Source organism: Haemaphysalis longicornis, unplaced genomic scaffold, assembly GCF_048455015.1.
Source record: "Haemaphysalis longicornis isolate Haplotype H1 unplaced genomic scaffold, Haemaphysalis longicornis Haplotype H1 scaffold_9, whole genome shotgun sequence".
Classification (NCBI taxonomy): Eukaryota; Metazoa; Arthropoda; class Arachnida; order Ixodida; family Ixodidae; genus Haemaphysalis; species Haemaphysalis longicornis.
Genome location: NW_027526460.1, coordinates 13,109,904 through 13,132,423, shown reverse-complemented (window position 1 = coordinate 13,132,423; position 22,520 = coordinate 13,109,904). Strand labels below are relative to the sequence as shown.

The following is a 22,520-nucleotide window of genomic DNA, read 5'->3' as shown; positions in this document are numbered from 1 at the left end:
GATGTTGCCATAAATTTTTGTAATTTTAGTGTACAAGCACTAGGAGGGTCGGCCACAAAAAATATGTGCACGTGTCCGAAGCCTCAAAAGCTTCTAAAGCGTTTGAACGAACAATAAATACAGCGGAGAAGAAAGAGATACAGAGTAAATTTATTATTGTCGTTTATTGTTGTTTATTAATTTATTGTTATTTTTTAGTCTTTTAGTCTTTAGGGTGGACTGCTCGATCCAGGAGTCCATTCGTACGAACTGATTCTTCTGCCCTCTCCACAAACTTGCGCTGCACGTTCAGTAAGAGCTGGACAAAATCCTCCCACAGAGATAATAAGTGTGTGTGTGTGTGTGTGTGGGGGGGGGGTTGTCGAGTGGGCTTGTGTGCAACTACGGCCGTATGAAAAATTTTCCCGGATTCCCTACAAAAGCGGCCCGTGTACGGATGCAGGGGGGGGGGGGGGGGGGCGGCTATATAGTGGTATGTCTTTGAGAGTGAGCAAGTGTTAACTTTTAGGGCTGAAGGTATTCTATCGGGGCCCTCGAGTAGTTGTTAGTGCGGTGGGGCGTATGTTTTTCTCTGAAGCCGTTAATCTCTTGATACGAGACTAGAAGAAGCTGAGGCAGATCTGTGTCTTCAGGTGCTCGGCGGATCAACACTCAAACAGAAAGAGTGTTGTCAGCACGCGCCCGTGCCTGCAATAAGGCAGCGCGACGCGTAACTTGGGGTGCGTGGCTTCTCGCGCGAGAGTTTGTGTGTATGTATATATGTAGAGTGTACTAGTCCACTCTGATATATGTGCATGGCCTCCGTGATCAGCAACGGCGCGCGAGGAACGGCGTCGTGCCTATACGGGAAAAGAACGATACGCGCAGAAAGAAAACAGGGGGGATAACTTGCGCAGCGCGTTGAAGGCCGCCTTGAAGCATCGCTCTGCAATAGAGAGCACAACAGCCGAATGAGGTCCGAGAGCAGGGATTTATGCTGAGTCGGATGCACACACGCTAGAGAGAACAAACAAGATTCATTTGGGCCCGCTTTGTAACTCAATCAAACAGAGTGAGGAGCGCTTGCAGATCCAAAACAATGTGAATCAGGTCGTCGTACGATTTCATTAATGGTGATATTGACCCTTCGCGAATCTTTATAACCGGTTCTGTTGTAGGAACTATGCCTAAGTATTTGAACGGCGATGGTTTTAATGTGCGGTGTCAATGGATTCCAGCCCATGTTGGCGTCAAGGGCAATGAGACCGCTGATCAGCTGGCACGGAACGCGCTGCAATTTGCACCGATTGTTAAGGTTTCGGCCGATCACTGGAACGACTTCAGGCGAACAGTCATCGAACATTTCAAGTCCTTGGGAGATCCCTATAATCAGCCTTGCGTCACAAAGGGACTTACGAAATCGGAGGCAACATTGCTGTACAGCCTCCGAACGGGCTCAGCAAAGACCCCACCATGGCTATTCGAGGTGGGCCTCATGCGATCGCCTCGATCTGTGTTCGTTATGCGCAGTGATAGGGGATATGCACCACAACGTAATGTGTTGCCCAAAGCATGATGTCGAGCGGACTGAAATGCTGTCAGCAGTTCGAAAGTTGGCAGCCCCACACAACACCCTGGACCACATCGTCTTCCCAAGGGGTCATTGGATACTGCGCAAGGACGTGTCGCGCCTTCTACTAAGCCTTCTGCAGGAGACGGAGCTGGTGAACTCGTGGTGAAAGGACGCTGACATAGACTAATTAGGAGGCGCTTAAGCGGAGCAATTGCCGGCATATTCAGCTAGGCTAACCCCGCCTGATCTCACACAACAACAACCACCACCACCAACACCGAACGATATTCCCGCTCACTCAATACAGCCACCGGATCGTTTCAGTCATTTATGGGGCCATCGCCGATGATTTACTCTCGATGGTTTCAACACAGAATGAAATGAGCCCTCATTCGATTCTACTTGCGAGTCGTGTGGACGGGAACAATTAATTCGGGACTGAATGGGAGGCGCAGGAGTGTTCGCATTCACCAGCCTTTGCACGGTACTCATCCACCGCATCTTGTTCTCTGGGCCATGACCTTTGTTTGAATTTTTTTTGGCTGTTTGCCAGCGTGATTTCGCGTGTTGGCGCGTGTGCAGTGCGCCCGGACATCGCGAATACGGACCCCCGTTGGATTGGATGCTGGTGGCTTGGCTTCGTGTTCTGGGGCTGCGTTCTTCTCGTGACCAGTGTGCCCGTGCTGCTGTTCCCAAAGGTGATGCCTGTCAGGCTGCCCGACCCGCCACTAGTCTTCAAGAAGCGCCAGGACTCCAGCCACCTGGCGGGTGGGTCGATGCCACTCAAGTACTCTCGGCATCTCGTCAAAAGTATACAATTACACAGAACAAATACAGGAACAGCATGCGCATATTTCAAGGGCAACATGTGCTGTGGTGGGTCAGAGTTTATATGAAACCAGGGAACAATTTTTTTGTTCATTTCAGGGGAACGTTATGAGTCAGTTTTAGTTCTTGAGGCAAGCTGTCCCATACTTCAGTGGCAGTGGTCGTTCTCCATATACACTATTTGGCAAAACCCATTTTTCACACAAAACTATGGCGTCATAGTCAAATTTCGTTTTTCTCTACGCCGAATCGTGTCAGAACGTGTTGTCGCAAAAGTCAAGACAAGCGAGTGAGCGAGTGAGTGAGTGAGTGAGTGAGTGAGTGAGTGAGTGAGTGAGTGAGTGAGTGAGTGAGTGAGTGAGTGAGTGAGTGAGTGAGTGAGTGAGTGAGTGAGTGAGTGAGTGAGTGAGTGAGTGAGTGAAGGAGGGAATGAGTGAGTGAGTGAGTGAGTGAGTGAGTGAGTGAGTGAGTGAGTGAGTGAGTGAGTGAGTGAGTGAGTGAGTGAGTGAGTGAGTGAGTGAGTGAGTGAGTGAGTGAGAAATGAGAATGAGTGAGTGAAGGAGGGAACGAGAGTGAGTGAGCGAATTAGTGAGTGAGTGAGTGAGTGAGTGAGTACGGAGCGAGTGAGTGAGTAAATGAGTAAGCGAGTGAGTGAGTACGAAGTGAGTAAGCGAGTACGGAGTGAGTAAGTGACTGAGCAAGTGAGTGAGTACGAAGTAAGAGAGTACGGAGTGAGTGAGTGAATGAATGACTTAGTGAGTGAGTACGCAATGAGTGAGTGCGTGCGAAGTGAGTAAGCGAGTACGAAGTGAGTGAATGAGCAAGTGAGTGAGTGAGTGATAAAGTGAGTGAGTGATTCAGAGAGGGAGGGAGGGAGGGAATAAACGTCAACGTACACATGCGACTTAACTTTTATCCTATTTCAAGCAAGGGAGGCGGGGTTTTTTGCACTTTAAAATTGTATATTCCCTTCTGTGTTAATCAGCCACTCTCCGGTGAATGACGCCTGCAGAGATGGGCAAGTCGCTTTCCCGGCTGCTGCGGAGGCGCATCTACGTGCTGCAGCTGTTCGTCTCCATGCTCATGTACAGCGGCCTGCACGGCTACACCATGTTCTCGGCCAAATACATGGAGGTCCAGTTCCGGACTTCGGCAGCCAGAGCCAGCGCTTTCGCGGGTGAGCTGTACTTGGGTTGTTCCTGGGCCGAAAACGCCGTTGGCGATGAGCTCATTCGAACGTATACCGTATAATCACTGAGACACATTTACGTTACGCGAAACTTGCCTGCCAACCCGTTGTGCTGCTGGACCCAAGGACGCGGGTTCGACTCCGGACGCACTGGCTGTTTTTCGAATGGAAGCGGAAAGAGAAAACGCCCGTTTGGAAAGATTTCGGCGCACGTTAAAGGTCCCCAGGGGGTCTAAATTAATCCGGAGCCCTCCACTACGGCGCGCCTCATAACACAGGTGTAGCTTCGGCGCGTTAAGCCCCGTAATCAATAAATCAACTTACCGGCCATGATGTGCGCTAGCCCCCAATTGTGTGTCGACAGGTAACGTAACTGCGTGTAACATCTAAAGACCTCGACATATCACCCTGAACATTTATAACCCATTGAAGATTTAATTTGGCGCCAGAAAGAAGCTCGAATTTCCCGTTCAGCATATGCATAGCTCTCAATTCACAGGTTATCTGTACAGAGAAAAAAAATTAGGGGAATCTGCTCACCCTAATACTAACGCATACGTGCCACGTACCGTACTGGTCGATGTTACTAGGCAGGCCACGACAAAGTTTGTAGCCGACAAAAGATACAAAGCAAAAGCTTAACTCTTGAGTGCAAATGAATTATTTTATGCAAGGAAGCTGGCGAGAACACAGGTGACGAAAACACGTCATAAAAATTTTATGGAGTCATTGAAAATCTCAGCTCATTGTAAGAATTATTATGTAGTCATATCCAACCAACAAAAGCCTATGCAGCTGCAAAGAAAGCGAAGCCGCTGGCGGCGCCGTACTCTGATCGTCCTGATCCAGTCAACCTCGGAGCCGAATTCGGTCTGACCACAGGGAACATAGCGACAGATAGTAAGAAGGAAAGATAACTCCTTCCTCGCTACTCTTTTTCAATGCATTGGTTGACGCGAGCGGCGGCTGAAGTATGCTACCTATGAGCATAATGGACGTGAAGTCCCGAAAAGCCAGTGTGCGGAGATATCGGGGCATTCCAAGAGCGGTCCGACATTCGCACTACTATGCAAAATGTCTCCATGTCAGCGTTGCTCTTATCTCGAGAAAAAGAGCGAGATATGACTTTATTTAGTGCCCGAGATGAGTTCTGAAGGATAGGCGTCTTGGGCGGCCTTCCCCCTCAGCCGTCAGCCAGGGCTCCTTGGATCCTGGCGGTGGCTTCGGCCATCCGGACTGCTGTGAGTTCCGGTCTGTAGCTGAGCAGAACAGTCTCCCATTGCTCTACCGTCTTAATATTGTGATATCTGAATTACTATTGTTGTCGGTTGTATTAGGGGCGAAGCCCCTTAGGGGTTGGGGCTGTTGGCGTCTCCTGTCGTCGTCGTCGTCGTCGTAATCGTCGTTCGTCTCATGTAGTCACGGTACTAAAACACCGGAACACTCGTTTAGGCCTCGCGCTAGAACGCAACGCGTACTAAAAAAACACCGGACCCCTCGATTACGCATCGCGCTGAAGGGCTTCGTAACGCGTACTAAAAAAACACCGGGACACTCGTTTACGCCTCGCGCTAGAGAGCTTCGTGCTTCAAAGACAAGAGACTTTTACAGCAAAGCTGTATACCTGTAACACGGCCGCTCGATGGAAACTAGGTCCGGCCTGCTCATTCACGCGCCGGCAATGGGCGGCGGCGTGAGAGCGGAGTTGTCAGTTGCCGCCGCTACTTTCGGCGGGGGCGCCACGCATCGGTGACAGCTCCCGCGGCGGTCACTTCGGGGCGCCTACGGAATACCGACGGTCATCGTTCCTTCAAACGTCGTTCACTCGCGTTGTAACATGCGTATCTGGAAAATAATAACACCACAATTTACGGCAAAGACATGCCTTCAACATCTAAGAATTTCATCTGTTTGACGGCGGTAAGTAATTCTTGCTCGCGGTTTAAAAGGACGAAAGCGATGCGACCGCTCCCGCGACCCAGTTCCCGCGATGTTCGGGAATATGACTGTAGATGTTGCAATGGCAATTCGGTTTGAACACTGCAGCCCGTTTGTGCTGGAAAATAAAATTCTGTTAAGCTGCCATTCACCATATGCTAATTGAAGGACAATGTTAAAACGGCCGTGTTTTAACATGGCCAAGCACAGGCTCAGCAGCACCAGGGCTGTCTCATGTTTGAATTCAGGCACGGTAATTTTGCCCCGAACTACGTGTCCCCAAATGCGGAGAAATAGTTGGCCACATCACTTAGTAAACCAGTTATTTACTCGTTAAACAGGGACGTAAAATGCTGAGATGCGCTGCGAACCTGATTGTTTTGCTAGAGAAACACCTGCGTGCTATCGGTAATGTGTTTGTGGTTTGCTTTCTTCTTTCCGTATTTCGTTTGAATCGTGGTTTGATTTCGCATGTGCGATCGAGTGTCCAGTATGTGTGAAATTTGTTGTGTGAAGTCTGAAAGGCCGCTTGGGTGTGTATTCAAAGATGTAATAAAAACTGCGTGCGAGTGAGAACTTGTGTATTTCTGCGTGATTCTATGTCGTCTAGCATTTGCACTGCTTGTCGTGTTTCATTTTGAACAGCAACGAATTAGCTCAGCTTCCAGTTTTAGTAATCCGTACATGTTAACTTCAGGAGAACAGCAACGAATTAGCTCAGCTTCCAGTGTTAGTAATCCGTACATGTTAACTTCAGGAGAACAGCAACGAATTAGCTCAGCTTCCAGTGTTAGTAATCCGTACATGTTAACTTCAGGAGAGTGGAACCGGAATAACCCGGGCAAGCAACACGGTTGGAACACGGCCCCTCGATGGGATCCATCGAGCAGCCGTGGTCGGAAGGATTAATGCGGCTTGCACCATGCATCGCGCGTGGGCGACGGGCGAGGTCATGAAAGCGAAGCTTACGGTTGCCGCTTGTACTCGCAGTGGGGCGCCACGTATCAGCGCAGACTACGGTTTGGGCGCGAAAAGCAGCAGGGGCGGGAGTGTTGAAGCTCGCGTGAGCGCTTTGAGCTTTTCGTTTCGCATACTTCCGCGCATTGCGCGCTTAATATAACGTACTAGTGTGCTTCAGGCTATGAAATGCCTAAGTACTGCTGCGTGCCGCGCTGCAAGTCGATTTCCTCGAAAACCTCGGACGTCTGCTACCACGAGTTTCCGGCCAAAGAGCAACTCCGTGACGCCTGGCTGCACAACATCTCCCGTCAAGGTATCGACGAGGGCAGCCAATGGAAACCAAGCTCCCGATCAGTCGTTTGCTCGCTGCACTTCAAAGAGGATGACTACAAGGTGGGATTGAAGCGCAAGTTCTTGCTACCAACAGCTGTACCGACAAGATTCCCGTCGTACCCAACGTACATGCAGCCGGGAAGCCCGAAAAGAAGGAGGGCGCTTGTTCGGCCGCCGCTCGAGGCGTGTGCGTCGTCATTACAAGCAAGCAATGAAGAGCAAGTGAGCACAATGGTTGCATAAAATTAAACGATTAAACGTTCAATTCTGGACCTAACTGGGAATGAAGAAAGAGATCAACCGCACTCACCGGCAGAGGAAGACACAATCCTGTACGCTCTCACAGACATGCTATCATGCGGCCAACGTAATTTTGAGACTCGAGAATGCCAGACTTGGTTCGATCTGGCAGGCTTTTTCGATAACACCAAGAGAAATGCCCGCCGCCTTAAAATGAAAGAAAACAGACTAAACGAAAAACTACAAAAACTGAAAAAACGCTGCGACGAATTTCGCGAACAAGTGAAGAAGTTCGAGGAGGACCGCGCTGTACAGGCAGTTCGACACAGCAGACAAATTTGTAAGCTCCTTTCAGACACCGTATTCCCACACCTCGCAGACTGTCCGCTGATATGGTGCGCCATCAACAGGGACCCGTACCACTGTCATGAGCTGTGCGAAATGGTCTTGAAAAAGCTATTGAGGCTGCTTCTTGCCACCTGGGCTGGCGACGTTAATAGCTCTGTGGAGAATTCACTGAAGCTTTCGCGAAAACATTTCTCGCCAAAGGTTTTCCGCTTGTAAAGCTGATGGCCGGTGAGCCATAGGCGAAGAGGACTTACATATTTTCTGACAAACCCAATAAATCCCCCTTTAAATGGTGTATTAAATTTATCCTTGATGTCCCAGCGATTTAATTTCAATTACCTTTCAACTGTATATTACTTTTTGCAACTAGTGTAAATCAAAGAACGACTGCCACAGTTTTACCCCATTCCAACTGCATCCTTTCCGAGTTTTGGTTCCCATGTAAATAGTGCTCTTGTTGCAATTAATCAGTTCATAGTTGCGTTCACCGTGTCCACTTTATTCGTGTGTCCTCCATAATTTTGTGTACCCTGTAACCTAACGCGCAGTCTAACAATATTTCCAAAAGAAATGGGCCAATGGACCCTGAAAGGTATTAAGATTATTCCAGTTCCCTTTGAAAACGCAGTTAAATCAAGGTGTGAAAATATCCAGTCACATTTGTCAAACGCGCATTGAGAAATGGGCGTGTACGGCGCAGCATAAAACGTTTACGTAATTTTTACGTACGCGCAAGTTATAACGTCTTTTGTTATAAATAAATGCGGTTGCTCAGACTCGCTTGTCACGCCAAATATTATTCCTGAAAGCCTTGGGAAAGTCTTTAGAAAGAAATCCGCCTATTGCGCTCGACTTTGTCAATGCGCCACATGATAATGTCGCATGCGGCGCGCTAAAAGGAAAACAAATTTAGCGCTGTGCCTACTTCTGAAATAATAGTTAGTACGTGACGCCTATATTGTGAGTTTCCCCCTCACGTATCACCGCATATTATTATAAATTATATAGATGCTGACTTCTGCCGTCGGTGCAGTCATGAACAACTTACACCGCCTTGAAACCGTGACCGCGGCCGGCAGCCGCCGCTCTTCTTTCACCGATGATTAGTGCCACGACTGACGCTGCGGCGGAAAGGGAAACTAACGCCGTCACCGGCGGAGAGACGCGTTCGGCAGGCCGGACCTAGTTTCCATCGAGCGGCCGTGCCTGTAACACCCCCCCCCCCCCCCCCCCCAAAAAAAAAAAAAAAAAAAAAAAAGGTTTCATCTCCGTTGGCAACGACGTCAAGGCCCCAAGAATAATACGCTTATACACTGCATGCTTCGCCCCTCACCAGGTTTCACGTTAGTGGAGATGTGCCGGGATTTTTTTTTTTTTTCTGAGCTCATGGCAGGGCCTATTATGTGCTGTAGGTCTGCCCTGTGGTTGCAAAGAGTGCAGAGGTTCAAATAAAGGTCTATATAGTTGCGGCTGAGCGAAACAAAATTTGGAAAAGGGCTTGCTTGCAATCGTCTTGAGCTTTTATTTTTATGTTGCGCCCTGTCTCGCCGCTCGTCACGAATCCTCTCAACCCTCCTCGCCCGTAAACCGTACACGGCCTCCGATCTCTTTCCAGGGCTCGTATCCGCAGTGTTCAACATCGCCAGCTTTCTGGTGTCCGGTCTGGTGATCCACCGCTTGAGGCCGCCACCGAAGCTCTTGGCTTGGTACAACGTGGTGGTCACTTGCCTCGTCTCCTGCGGCTTCGCCGTAGCGATGCTCGTCAGCTGCGAATACGGCACCATGCCGGGAGTCTCTGTGGTAAACGGAAAGTGAGTGCCTATACAGCGCCTTCCTCGTATTATACCGTATTATATTTCAATTTTAATTTGTTTATTTCATTTCGTGTTAGGCAAAAAGGCTTGCAGTACACGATTTCAGAAGGAGGTCCCAGAGTCAGAGACTGAAGGGGGAACCTCCTGTTGTTCTTAAACAAACGGAAACACGGGTTATCAGAAGAAATATATCAATTATATATGCAACACATACCGTATATAAAAGCGCATAGAACGAGGAAAGTAGCAGCTAATATAGTAATTTAAAATAAGCAATTCACTCTGCCCAGTGGTTAAAGGCGCACTCGAGTCAAGTCAAGTACGGTCATTCATTATAATCTGTATCCGAGCCTGTTGGTTCTTGACAATTGTGTTTTAATGTGATCGATAAGCCGGACTGGTACATCGCAGTGATATATTGTGAACAAGTTATCTGACAGAAAAATATATTACAAAGAAGGAAAAGGCTTTATGTACAGCTATTCTAAGTCGCATTACACTGAGATGATATAGAAACCACGAGAACCCGGCTTAGATTCGGACTCCCGGCAGCTGTTTAACACAAAAGTGTTTTATTCCCGGATACACAAAAATTTTAATGACGTCATATCCGTCACGGGAATGACGCCAGTTCAACGAAGCAAGCGGCCTGTAAAGGGTGCACCCCTTCACACAGGGTCTTCTTGCGGGGAAGCAACGTTTAGTACTAAAGACTTCGTTATACTTCAGGTTGTTCGTTTTAGGGTTTTATATTTTTACACAAAAATGTTTTATGCCGGGATACACCAAGATTTCACTGAAATCATATCCGTCACAGAAATGACGCCAGTACATCTTTGCCGAAGCTACCCGCAAGCAGGACGTCGCTCACGAAGCACACCCACAAGACAGCCGTCGACCCGCCAATCATGCTCAGTTGCAAATTTCGCTGCACATTTCACTTTCGTGTTTTACCGACTCCTAAGATAGATGAATCAACCACAGTTTTTTATGAATACGCGAAAGCAAAAACACTGGCGTGTACGAGATTTCGGTGCGCGCGGAAAAACCGCGAGGGGTCTCAGTCAATTTCTATTCCTCCACTGCTGGGTTCGTCGTAGATGTATAGGTTCAGCGCGTAAGGCTCGAGTTTAAAATGATTTGATTTTTGACATTGCGCTGAAACTTGGGAGTGTCACGTTATTTCTGTAATGCATGTCTGACGTTCAACCCGGCCAAACACTGCACGCGCTTTGTTTCTCATGTGATTCTTCGCTCGCGTCGAGCTGACGCTCACAGAATTACCGTATTTACTGGCGTGATGATCGCACTTTTTTTTTAATTATTACGCGGGGTAAATTTATCGCTAAAAATTTGTGAGCGCAGAAAACGCAAGCAAGTTTTTTGTCAAAATATTTGCGATAAGTCTCATGAACATAATAAAAATATTGTACTGGAGATAGTAGTCCCCGACAAGACGACATCCCATGCGGTTGGTGTGCGCCAATCTCTCTTGTGCAGCGGACGTGGTATGCGCCGGGAGGAGGACTATTATGCCCCTTACGATGATGATAGGCGCTAGGTGCTGGGCGCGAGAAGAAGCACGACCAGTATCGCGTGGCTCGAAACGAGAGCGTGCTCTAAGAGAACGTGCTGAGACATCGGCCATCGCTGCCTTGCTCGTCTTTAGTCTCTGTCTTTTTTCAAACGTCTTGCTGGCCTCCGGCTATAAACCCCCTTAAAATATAAATAAAAACATAATAAAACTCCGCACACCGCGGCCAGCCGCTTTGCAAAGTGGCGCAAAATGCAGTGTTTTCATGAAGTACGGAACCCGTCGGAACGAGTTTGCTGCGAGGTGAGAACAGTTCGACCCGTAAGTGGCTGCCACAGTCGCAGTGCGGGACATCAAAACAGACATGGCTGTCGACGCCGCAACGTGAGCGCGTTTTTTTTTTTTTTTTTTGTCTTGTGAGTACATTATGTGCAGTTAGTGAGAGTTTCCTCCTCATCAATACTGAACGCATACCTGCCAATATCGCTAATATCGGCAAGTTTGCCACAATAACGTAGCCATGTGCTCTGTTAAAAGAAGGAAACCGAGGCACGCACGACCATCATCAGCTAGACTTGGCACACATACGACATATTGCTGAGGCTATAGTTCTGGGAGCGTTAATTGCGCGGGAAATAAAAAAAAAATCAAACTTCGACCACAAACTTCAGGGGTGCGATCATTATGCGAGTAAATATGGTAATGTATGAAGTCCTGCGGACACGTCGACATAGCCAGCACAGACGAAGTCCACGTATTTATAAAAATGCATCATCAATCTGTGAGGTGTAGAACCACAGCTAAGAAAGTATGGACGTGTGTGCAGGTGTGTGATACAACAACTGAGTTTTGGCCCTGTTTCAGGCTCGACTTGTACAACACCTGCAATGAGCAGTGCGAGTGCACGGTGGCGAGCTACCAGCCCGTGTGCGAACCTGTGGGAGGTACTCTGTACTTTTCGCCGTGCTTTGCCGGCTGCCAGGCGCCACCCGATGGATTCCGAGCCAATTTGACAAAGGTAACTGCCACCCCCCACCCCCACCCCCCCTCTAGCTGTACCCGTGTTAGCAGCCACACACAATTCCGGATAGGAGCCGTGCTCCAGCTTATGAAGGGTAAAAATAAATTTAACAAGCCTGGAATCAGAAGCATCCAGGGTAGATTTCACCCGCCCTTCAAGCAAAGCTAAATCACGCGACCGTACGCTCTTCTCCTTAGCGCGAACGGCGGCGCGAGGTTCACTACAGGCGAGAAATGTCAGCGTGAAGGACTTTTTAGGCCACTGGAACAGCAAAAAGAGTGCTGTGCGGGGTTTTAAAGCTCCTGTGCGTTAGACTCTGAAGTATATGCCAGCTTGTGACTGCCTCTCTGGCTAATTTTTTTTTAAGTGCAGAGACTTTAGAAAGCGTCAAAATGGCACTGCTGCGCACCGGCAGCAGGGCTGCCGCGACGCCCTGCTGCCGGTGCGCAGCAGTGCCATTTTGCCGCTTTCTCGCCCCTCAAAGCGACGGCCCCAACCCCAGAACACAAGCATTCCCATGGCGCTACCCCGTCGTTTCAAAGCGACGGCCCGTCGTTTTAGAGAATTGGGCCCCCGGTGTTCGTCAAGAAAAGAAGCTCGGTTTTCAACGTGCGACTTTAGCCTTTCTAACGAACCAAGTTTATTTACTTTCATTCTTACGAAATATTCCTGCCATCAGTCTGTGCTGCAACAGTCTTTAAGGTAGCTGCATAACAACAACCGTTATCCTAAGGCCATTTCCCGCAAGTGTCTAAAGCAATGCTCAACATGACGGCAGCGGAAGAGACAGCCATCGCCTTGACTTTAACTCAAACAAGGGTCCGAAACGCAGTCACCGATTCCCAACAAGCCTACCGTAATTGCCAGCCGGGGTGGGTGTCCCGCGCTGCAATGCGTGTGTTAAAAAGCCCCTTACTAACCGGTTCCATCCTGAAGCTCATCTGGACGCCCGCTACGCTTTTATGGAGGGCAACGAATACGCCCACCAACAAGCCTGCGCTTTCTTCCCACACGAGGGGAAAAGGCTTAGAGCTACACGGGGCCAGTCACCCGTTTGTCACGGTCAGGCACATAACCCGACACTATCGCCTTCAGAGGCAGAGACCCTACTCCCGCCTCGCCTTGATCCATCCAGGGAACAACAAACTACTTTACGGCTTATACAATCCGGCACCTGTCGCGTCTTCTGGAGACGACACTGAGTGTCAATTTTGCTCAGTAGTATGCACACTCCGCCACATAATCGGGGTGTGCGACTTCAGCATTGAGCACCCTTAACTCTTGCCGTCGACTTCCCAACAAGAGCAATGGGAGATATTGCTGTCCAGCTAGTGGCCGGAGCACAGGCGGCACGGACTGCATATAGGCTCCAGTGAAAAAGGAACCACTCTCTTGAGCCTCCTGGGCTGTCTAGAATGCTCAATAAAAGTATTTACTCCTCCTTCTTCTCAATTTGTTTACCTGTAAACTCAGCCTATCGCAGAACCTTTCCTTAATAGTTACTTCTATCTGAAAGTGTAGGTCTTGCGCAGGGGCCTAGCCATGGTTGTGTTTCGGTGTCAGAACACCCCCGAGATTTTCCGAAAGCCGAATAACTTGTTTCCCATTTCCTTTCGCCCTTTTTTCCGGCTATGCTATTTACACATCGAATCGATATACTACATAGTAAAAACAAAAACAAGGTGTGTAGGTTTATTGAGACCGAAAAAGGGCTAAAATTTTGCTGTGGCGCAGGATCTCTTTCTTTTTATTTTTGTTTTACCTGTGGCGTATAGCACCCCCTAAGAGTATTTCTGGCTACGCCACTGGTCTTGCGGTTCTCAGACATTTCTAAGCAGACAAGTGTGCAAGCCGCGTTTTTGTAGCCCTAATTTCGGTGCCTTGCTTTTTTGTGCAAAGTCCTTCAACCTCTGTACGGTGGTTGTTAAAGTTTTAGAAGTGGCGCCCACGAACTCTCCACAGCGCCACGTGATGACCACGAGACATGCTAACGAGGCATTCCACGTGGGGCGGTTGGGGATGCCCAGCTGCTGGTATCAGTTCAGCACATTTCTAATTAACGGGTCTCTGCTCACCTTACCATGGCACATCCTTTGCGAACCCAGTTTTTAAACGCGTTTATTTTGCCACAGGGCATAGATAAGCGGTATAAGTTGACGATGAGGAAAGTTGATTGGATGAACATGAAAATGTTCGCTTCACGGATAAGTACAGGAGGTAACGACGATGAGCCCCATGTATCCATGCGTTGTATGCGGACGCGTCGTCTACGAATCTGCACCGATTTCTTCACTGTTTCGAAACACCAAGTTCTTTGGGGAGCCATTGGAGCTTGTAAATATGACTGTTTATGCTATTATCATCTTTTTTTTAACACGAAAGTGTTTTATTCCCGGATATGCAAAGATTTCAATGACGTCATATCCGTCACGGAGATGACGCCAGTTCAACGAGGCAAGCGGCCTGTAAAGGGTGCACCCCTGCATACAGAGTCTTCTTGCGGGGAAGCAACCATTAGTACTAAAGAGTACGTCATACTTAGGGTTGTTCGTTTCTGGGTTTTATGTTTAAACACCATAGTTGTTTTATGTCGGGATACAACAAGATTTCATTGACGTCATATCCGTCACGGAAATGACGCCAGTACGCCAGCAGGACCTCACTCACCAAGCACACCCACGAGACAGCCGCCGACCCGCAAATCATGCTCAGCCGCAGATTTCACTGCACATTTCACTTTCGTGTTTTACCGATTCCTGTGACAGAGGAATCAATCCCAGTTTTTTTTAACTTCGCTAAACCGGGCAGTATAACACGCTGCAGCAACAGCGAATAAACTCATGCACAGATTTCGCGTTTACCGATTTATCTGGAGTAAACGTGAGACGGCACTAATGACTATTGTGTACGGTGAGTGGTTGTGCTTCCTGAAGGCTTCCTGACGCCCTTTGCATGAACTCATGGAGAAAGTGCAAGTCCATGGTGCACCGCCTCATACAGTTTACAGTTGTGCTTGAAGCGTATCAGCGCAGGGGCCGACTACCTTGGCAAGGTCGAACCCCTTCAAAAGGCTCTCCTTGAGGAGAAGGGCTAGCTATCGAGAATGAGATAGAGAGCGTGCTTAATGCGTAACGACAAGTGGCGCCCGAAAGATCTGTTTATTTAGCACTTCGACTCCAAAGGCCAGGGGCAATCTACAAGGCTGAGTTATATACGCGCGCTACCGATAGGTTTTCCGTCGTTGTATTGCACTATACAAGCAGTCACAAATCGACTTTTGTTTAAAGTCGCATCCACATAGACAATCACAGAATATCAAAAAAAAAAGTTACACACCCCGTTTCACCCAGTACCCTGGCCTTAAAGATATCTCAAGCGACAGCAAGTGCGTGCGCGTGGTGTGTTGACGCCGTACTCTAAATGCAGTGTTCCGTGCAGTTATTAATTTCCCTCCTGTACCGCGTGCTTTCCAGCTGACCAACTGCAATTGTCTGAAGACTTTCGAGGAGAGCAGCTTCTTCTCCGGCAACGCCCTTGTGGGCTTCTGCAAAGGCACCTGCCCCATGTTCGTGCAGTTCATCATCGTGGTCGCCCTCACGCAGTTCATGGGCATGTCCACGTCTGTCAGCCACACACTCTTCGTACTCCGGTGAGCACCAACGCCACTGCCCGGCGTCAAAAAATTCAGGAAAGCTCGCACTCACGCGCACCACTTGAATGGCGAAGCTGTTGAGCATTGCCAGACACATAGTTAGGTTTCAGTATCATTGCTTATTTGCACAGTTGCGTTGCTAGTAATCGTCGTCGTATGCATCGAAGAGGTCGTCGTCTTTTTCGCGGCGAGTGGTGGATGCAAAGTCATCCTCAGCATTGTAGACTTCCACCAGCTCTTCGTCATCTATTCGAGGCAGCGCTGGCGGGATCTGCAAGTCGTCTCGGGAAGGAGTGGCACACTCGTAGCCATGACTCCAATTATTCATAATGGCTTCTAGAGAATGTGGAGGCCGCACTGCTGTCTCCTAAGCAGAGTGTCTTTTCATCTTGAGCATTAGCGCTAGTTTTTTTTTTTTTTTTTTTCAGAGGGGAGGCGGGGGGGGGGGGGGGGGGGGGTCTAAAGCCACTGCACGTGCCGGGGGCGCTCGGCGGTCGTCGCGAAACACGCGTTCACGAGAGCTCGGCATTTTCTTGGTATTTTTTTCTGCAAAGGCGAACTTAGGGCCAGTAACAACCGCTGTTAAAAACCAAAAAACCCGTCGAATAAAGCAAGGCCTCTTCGACTATTAGTCCTTGACCGCCCGCCGACTTTTCGGGACGCGATCCGCAGCCCGGTTTTCGCATGTGTTCCCGTGGACTTTCCGGTCCGAAGGCAGCCCTCGAACTCCCCGTGGACGCTCCACGAGTGGGAAATCAAGGACGTCCAATGTGGGCACAGCTGCAGACATGTGGCTTTTTCGACTATTTAGGTGGAAGGTTTGTTTTTTTTGCGTACGAAGCAAGCTGAGGCACCTAACACGCGTAACTAATTTCCTTCCAGGAAATTAAAACAAGTTAATGGAATGAAAAGAGCACTTGCCCCAGCATTGCTATAGATAACGGGTTTCGTATGCTCATATCTCGCTGAAGAAAAGAAAGGCATTGAGAACAAAGCGAGTGCTCAGATTGCAATAAAAAATTGCAAGCACTTCCAGTAATTAGGGGGTACCTCCCGTTCTCAAAGATGTTGATACGAGATGGACCTTCTATGCCAGTGAACGAGTGAAATAAGTAGGCAATAAGTTCCCCTAAACCCCACTTTCGAGATCGAGCGATCGTAACTTGGAAATTCATCCACAGAATAAAAAATTCCATTGCGCTGGTAACTCCTAAACCTACGACGACAGCCACGATTTATCCCGTTACACTTGCGGCCAACTTTTGTTCGAAGCGGAACGTTTTTTTCTGAATATTCTGGTAAGAGCCTAGTTTAATGGTAATCGTCACCTTGTATATTTCAACTTCCCAAGGTGGTACATGCACCGAGCGGTTCGTTTCTGATAAAAAGACTGATAAACAGCCGCGTGGAGCATTTGATAAATTGAAAAGGTTGATTTCCGAGAGAAGGTAAATCAAAATGTGTTCTAAAGGACGAAAGCTTCAAAACGGCAAATTACCGAAGCATGGATGTAACAATAAAATGCATCAATTACTCTGAACTTATTTTGTTTTTCATTCATGCATTAATAGACGTAGATTTTGTTCGTAGAATTTTCAACAAACCTGCGGTGTCACCGCGGTTGGTACCAAATGTCAGGGCCCTGAACATTTTTTAAACTTTACGCTTCTACTACTGCTGTTTCTAGCATAAAAAATGTTGGCTAAAACGGTCGCTCGAATACGTTCGTGGCACTTGTAGTAACCTTGAAAGGTTATGCATATGGCGATTCACGAGCATGCACGGAGGTCTATTGGTACCTCGCCGTGAGTGTATAGGAACACGACCAGCTTTGGAATCAGCGTGTCTTGTCCGCGCATGACACAAGCTTCATTAAGCTTCCTGCTATCTGCGTGCTACAAAAACAGACCCCAACGGACGGCGCTCCGTCCTCCCAAAAGCCGGTTGTACGGAAGAGAGGCCGAATACGGTCGAGGAGCGACTTTTTTACGGAACGCCTTCCGTTAGGGTCTGTTTTTGCGGCACGGAGAAGGCAAAATTCCAAATGCTGAAGCGGGAACTTTTCTTACACGAGGACATTTTCCTTTCTGGTAGCCTGGCCACGACATTCACATTACGCAATATACGAAATCCTGTGAGGTAGGCGCCATCGGTGTTTGCGTAGTTTAACAAAATATCAGACAATCATGCGAACTTAATTCAATCATCCAGTCATTCGCCATACGTAATCGTTATATTTATTATAAATCAACATCACTATCAACCAGCACTGTAATACTCGTAGTTTGCCTTGCCGGCAACCCTGTGCTGCTACCTTCGCCCCAACACAACTCCACTTGGTGTGGAGCACCCTTTAGAGGCCACAGCACTGATGATGCGCGCAGGTGGGATGAACAGTCGGAACCTTCGCTACAACAGCGCCAACGGTGTGGCAAAACGCAGGCATATTTGCGGGATAGCGTCTGAGGGGAGAAAGCAACTAAGTGCGCCCTTGACAGAAATAGCTGGACCAGAGCGGAAGGCGTTATCACGGAGTGGTGCTTGTCCGAAGGGGCACTTTTACGCATTCTCGCCGCGCACACTCGTTGAGTGGTTTGCTTTGCATATCTCAAGAAGCGCACGTCCCTTCCGTAACGCCATCCGCATTTATCGGCACCTACTGTGCTCGGCCGTCGACCAGTCTGTACCAGGAAGCACATCCACCGAGGTCGGCACCTGTACTGCACTCACTAACCAACCCGATAAGTGTCTCCAACGCCTTGTTTGTTGGTTCGACGACATGTGCGAGAATGGAAGGTATCCTTGGTCATACCAATACTTAATTCTGACAAACTGCCAACTTCTGTTTATTATCTCCTCTGACGCGTGAGGTGAAGGGAATGAAACGCACGTTTTTATGCAGAATTTCGTGACCCATCGGGTACATTAACCAACAGTTAGCATAGCAGCTACGATGATTCATTTTTATTAATAACAACGGAGCTGTGGTACGTCGAGCCTTTTCATAAGTCTGCTGTCGGTCGTGCGTCACGCAGACGGACTCGCAGAAACCGGTTCCCAGACCCATCGATAAAGGACGCAGTGGTCTCGCAGGGGCAGGCTCCTCTCCTTCCCTTTAGGGGCTGGCGTTTAGCTGCCGATTGCTTCGGGCGAAGCGTAGAATTTGCGCGGCAACGGCGTTTCCTTTTTCGGCCGAGCGCCTGTCGACGTTTGAGCCGATACAAGAGAACTACAGCTTCGCCGTTTCAGCAGATTTTACACCGGGTGGAACTGGGTTTAATTTTTACTATTTGTACACACGAGTTTCGCTTCTGTGCACAATCTCGAAGTTTATGTTTCTTGCTGCTGGGGGAGTGTTCTTTTATGGGGGTAAGAAATTAAAAAAGATACGTTTGTGCGAATTTCCGCCGCACGTTTCTTAGCACCGTTACTTAATACGCAGCCCTGCATTTTTGTTCTGGTCGACCCCTTCAATGCTGGGGCGCAGCTTCTGCTATAACCCTAGTATGAGAAAGTATCATTAACCCCTCCGTGAACGCGAAACTTTCGCGATTTAACGCGAAACTTACTCGTGAGGCATTCCTTGGTTGTCGTCTGAGTTTTCCAAACCACTTCGATGCTTTTCCAGACTTTTCAGCGATGATAAAGAGCCCGAATCCGTCCCGGAGGAAATACTTCAACATATCCCGAAGGTGTCTGGAGGATATTAGGGATGCAATAAACACGTCCATAGCCCCCTCTGAGCTAGAGCAGACAATTAAAAAGCTGAAAAAAAAATCCCCAGGACCGGACGGGATTGCGGCAGAGTTGGACTCAACTTTCCGCTGAGAGCTTAGCCCCATATTCTAGCTGGTGTCTTTGAAGACATACGGAAAGAGAAACTTCTGCCACCGTCCATGCGGGGCAGTCATCTGGACCTAATACGAAAAATACCGTTAAAACAATTTACCCCAAGATGTTAATCACTCCCGTCCCGTTACGCTATTATCAGCTGACTACAAAATACTCGCAAACATCCTGGCTAAGCAGCTCGAGCCGGCACTCGGAGGCGTGGCAAGAAACCATCAGACATGTGGTTTCAAAGGCCACTCCATCATCACCAACTTATATCACATGAGGAGCGCCTCCACCCCTATATGCCCCTATTTGCTAGCCCCTATCTGCTAGCGCTCCTACGCCACTGTGGGATTAGGGACATTATGCTCGAATGTATGGAGACATGTTACAAAGACATTACCACCAGTCTGGTCTTAAGCGGTCTGCCGGAAGTTCCCATCTCCGTTCGTAGATCGGTGCGTCAGGGATGCCCGCTGCCACCAGTGCTTTCACCCTGTACCTCGAGCAACTCTGCCGGATGATCGCCGCGTCGGGTACAATCAGAGGCCTTGTTCTAGGGGACGAAGAATTGCGAGTCCTGGCATATGCGGACGATGTGGCCTTCTCTTGCTCATCCGAGCCGCATGCGGGTGAGGTAGTTGAGCTAGCTCACCGTTTCTGCCGCTTTTCTGGAGCTGAAATAAACATGGCCAAGTCACAGGCCCAGGAAGCCTGGCCTGGGGAGTGGGGTTGCAAGCCTGGACGCCTTTTCGGCATCGGTTGGAAGGACAGTTTGGGAAGTTACCTCGGCGAAAATCTCGACCTGGGTGAGGCGTCCGTACCAGATGGCTGCGGAAACTGGCTGCTGCTGAGAGAAAACTTGGCCATGGCCAGCCAGCCATGGAGGACGAGACACGTCGCCCTTTGCTCAAGGGCACACGCCTGCCCTCGTGTACCGTGCCATGGTAGCTGTACGGAGAACGCATCACCACGATCGACGCCAGCACAATACACAAACTCCACCGATTATGGGCCGTCTTCCACTGGCGTTCAACATATTAACTCATGCGTCGGCCGGTTAACTCACATATTAACTCACACGATGGCAGATAACCCGGTCGAGCATCACGTACCTAAGTGCGTAAGCGGAATATCCGGTCCTTCACGATTGTGTTCTCTTACTGGGCCTCCACTCTCTCTGGAGGGCACGGGTCGACCCGGTCGAATGCGCAGTGAGCCCAGAACCCACCTGCCGCCACTTCGTTCAAAAAGTTAACTGGACGACAAGTGCGCTAGAGGGACCCGAGTCGGACGAGGCACTGCGACAGGAACTGGCGAAAGGTGGTCAGGCGGCGAGTTCCTTTAAAATAAAAGAGGCCATCCACCGAGACGTATTTGTCTCGCTTACTTATCCCGTCTAGCACATACTCTGTACGAGGCGAGTCGTTGAAGGCATTCACGCCAGAAATTGCAGGCGGCACTACTTATCTTATACATCTCTTTATTTTCGTTTTCTTATCTTTTGATCCTTCTCATCAAGTCTTATTCATGCTTCGTATATATACCGCAGAGTTCGCAACTTGTTATTGGCGTGTTTTTCTTGGTGCATTGTGAGATTTGTTTTCATGCCTGAAGCCGTATTACCTGCAACCGAGGCATTGTTCCTATATATTTATGTGCCTTTGTGTCCATGTGTATAATGGCCCTCGGTTGTGCTCTTGTATTCTCACGTCATATCTCTTTCTCCTATGTCAACTGTACCAATATTTATTTGTCTAGATATTGTTGAAGGGGGGAAAATGTCGAAAGGGAGCAATCGGATAGACGCCGGCTTCATAACGTGAGGGACCCAGGTTCGATTCCAGCCATGGGAAGCGTTTTTTTAACGAAAGTGTTTTATTCCCGGATACACCAAGATTTCGCTGACGTCATATCCGTCACGGAAGTTACGCCAGTACAACGAAGCAAGCGGCCTGTAAAGGATGCACCCCTGCGCACAGGGTCTTCTTGCGGGGAAGCAACCTTTAGTACTAAAGAGTACGTTATACTTGGAGTTCTTCGTTTTCAGGTTTTGTATCTTAACACAAAAGTGTTTTATGCCGCGATACCACAAGATTTCACTGACGTCATATCCGTCACGGAAATGACGCCAGTACACCTTTGCCGAAGCGACCCGCCAGCAGGACGTCGCTCGCAAAGCAAACCCATAAGACATTTCACTTTCGTGTTTTACTGATTCCTATGACAAAGGTATCAACCGCAGTTTTTTTTTTTTTTTTCACTTACCCCACGATCATATTCACCATCATCGTCAGAGAAAGTTGGCTTTCCTGCACGGCGTTTTCGCGTTACAGACGCCATCAGTGAGAGCATTAAAGCTTCGCTTTAAAATTACTTTGAACGCTCGAATAACGAAAGAAAAAATATCTGAAGTACGTACGCATTCTGACGCCACGTACTCCACCTTTTGTAAAGAAAGCCGGAGCAATAAGATTGTCAGAAAAAATAACCGCTGAAAGTCATAGTTAAGGAAGGTTGGGCTACTAACTGCATGTTACTTACACGTAGAGGCGTAACTCCACAACAAAGCTTTGGAGTTGTTATTTTGACTTAATGGATTTCGCCACCAAGTTGGAGTTGTTCTCAAAACACTAAATATATGACTGCTTTGGACAGACACTGTGTAAGCGTTTACCCAAGGCTTGTCAGTGGATCAGCCTCTTCACTGACTGAGTTGAACGAGCAAGTCAAATAAACAAAACAAAAACATAGTCGGCAGGTATTTGCGTCTTTCTGAAATGAACGGCCACAAAGTGCAACCAGAGAAGCATTACACGGGGTTTCGGAGCGTCCTTTGCTGTAGGAGCTAGTAGCTCACTGACGTGAGAAGTGCAATCAAAAGGGATATAATCAATATAGTGATATATTCGAGAGTGATATAATCACAGTGGTATAAAAAAACTGTGGCGGCGACCCAGCGGCTCGGGTCGTCTGCTGCCGCAGCCGGGCGCTAAAAGAGCGATGTTGCTGGGGCTGAGTGACAAGCGATGAGTGCGGGCCACGCGCCGTCGGTGCGCAAGCAACCACGAATGCCACGAGCGTGGAATTAAATGGGGCCCCAGTTTTTTGGGCGCACGACATAGCGTTCGGACGTGTCTCGGCTTGTCTCTCTGTCGCGCTCCCGACAATACCATTCCTTGTCAGGGACTTTCCGCTCCGCACTAAAGCGGGAAGTGTAATGAAGAGGAGGATCTACCCGCTTTTTTCGGGGGAGTGTAAAGGAATGGGAGTGATA

The 22,520-nt window shown here is 48.7% G+C and overlaps 1 protein-coding gene across 3 annotated transcripts in view; it reads left to right on the top strand.

The window, feature by feature from the left end:
• Nucleotides 1–22,520, top strand: part of LOC144152090 (solute carrier organic anion transporter family member 74D-like) — a 78,004-nt gene that overhangs the window by 49,208 nt on the left and 6,276 nt on the right. For all 3 annotated transcript variants that reach the window (XM_077683300.1, XM_077683299.1, XM_077683298.1), the window contains 5 exons: nucleotides 2,135–2,320; nucleotides 3,393–3,557; nucleotides 9,004–9,199; nucleotides 11,601–11,754; nucleotides 15,231–15,406. In XM_077683300.1, coding sequence (XP_077539426.1) covers nucleotides 2,135–2,320; nucleotides 3,393–3,557; nucleotides 9,004–9,199; nucleotides 11,601–11,754; nucleotides 15,231–15,406 — 877 coding nt within the window. The remainder of the gene's footprint in view (nucleotides 1–2,134; nucleotides 2,321–3,392; nucleotides 3,558–9,003; nucleotides 9,200–11,600; nucleotides 11,755–15,230; nucleotides 15,407–22,520) is intronic.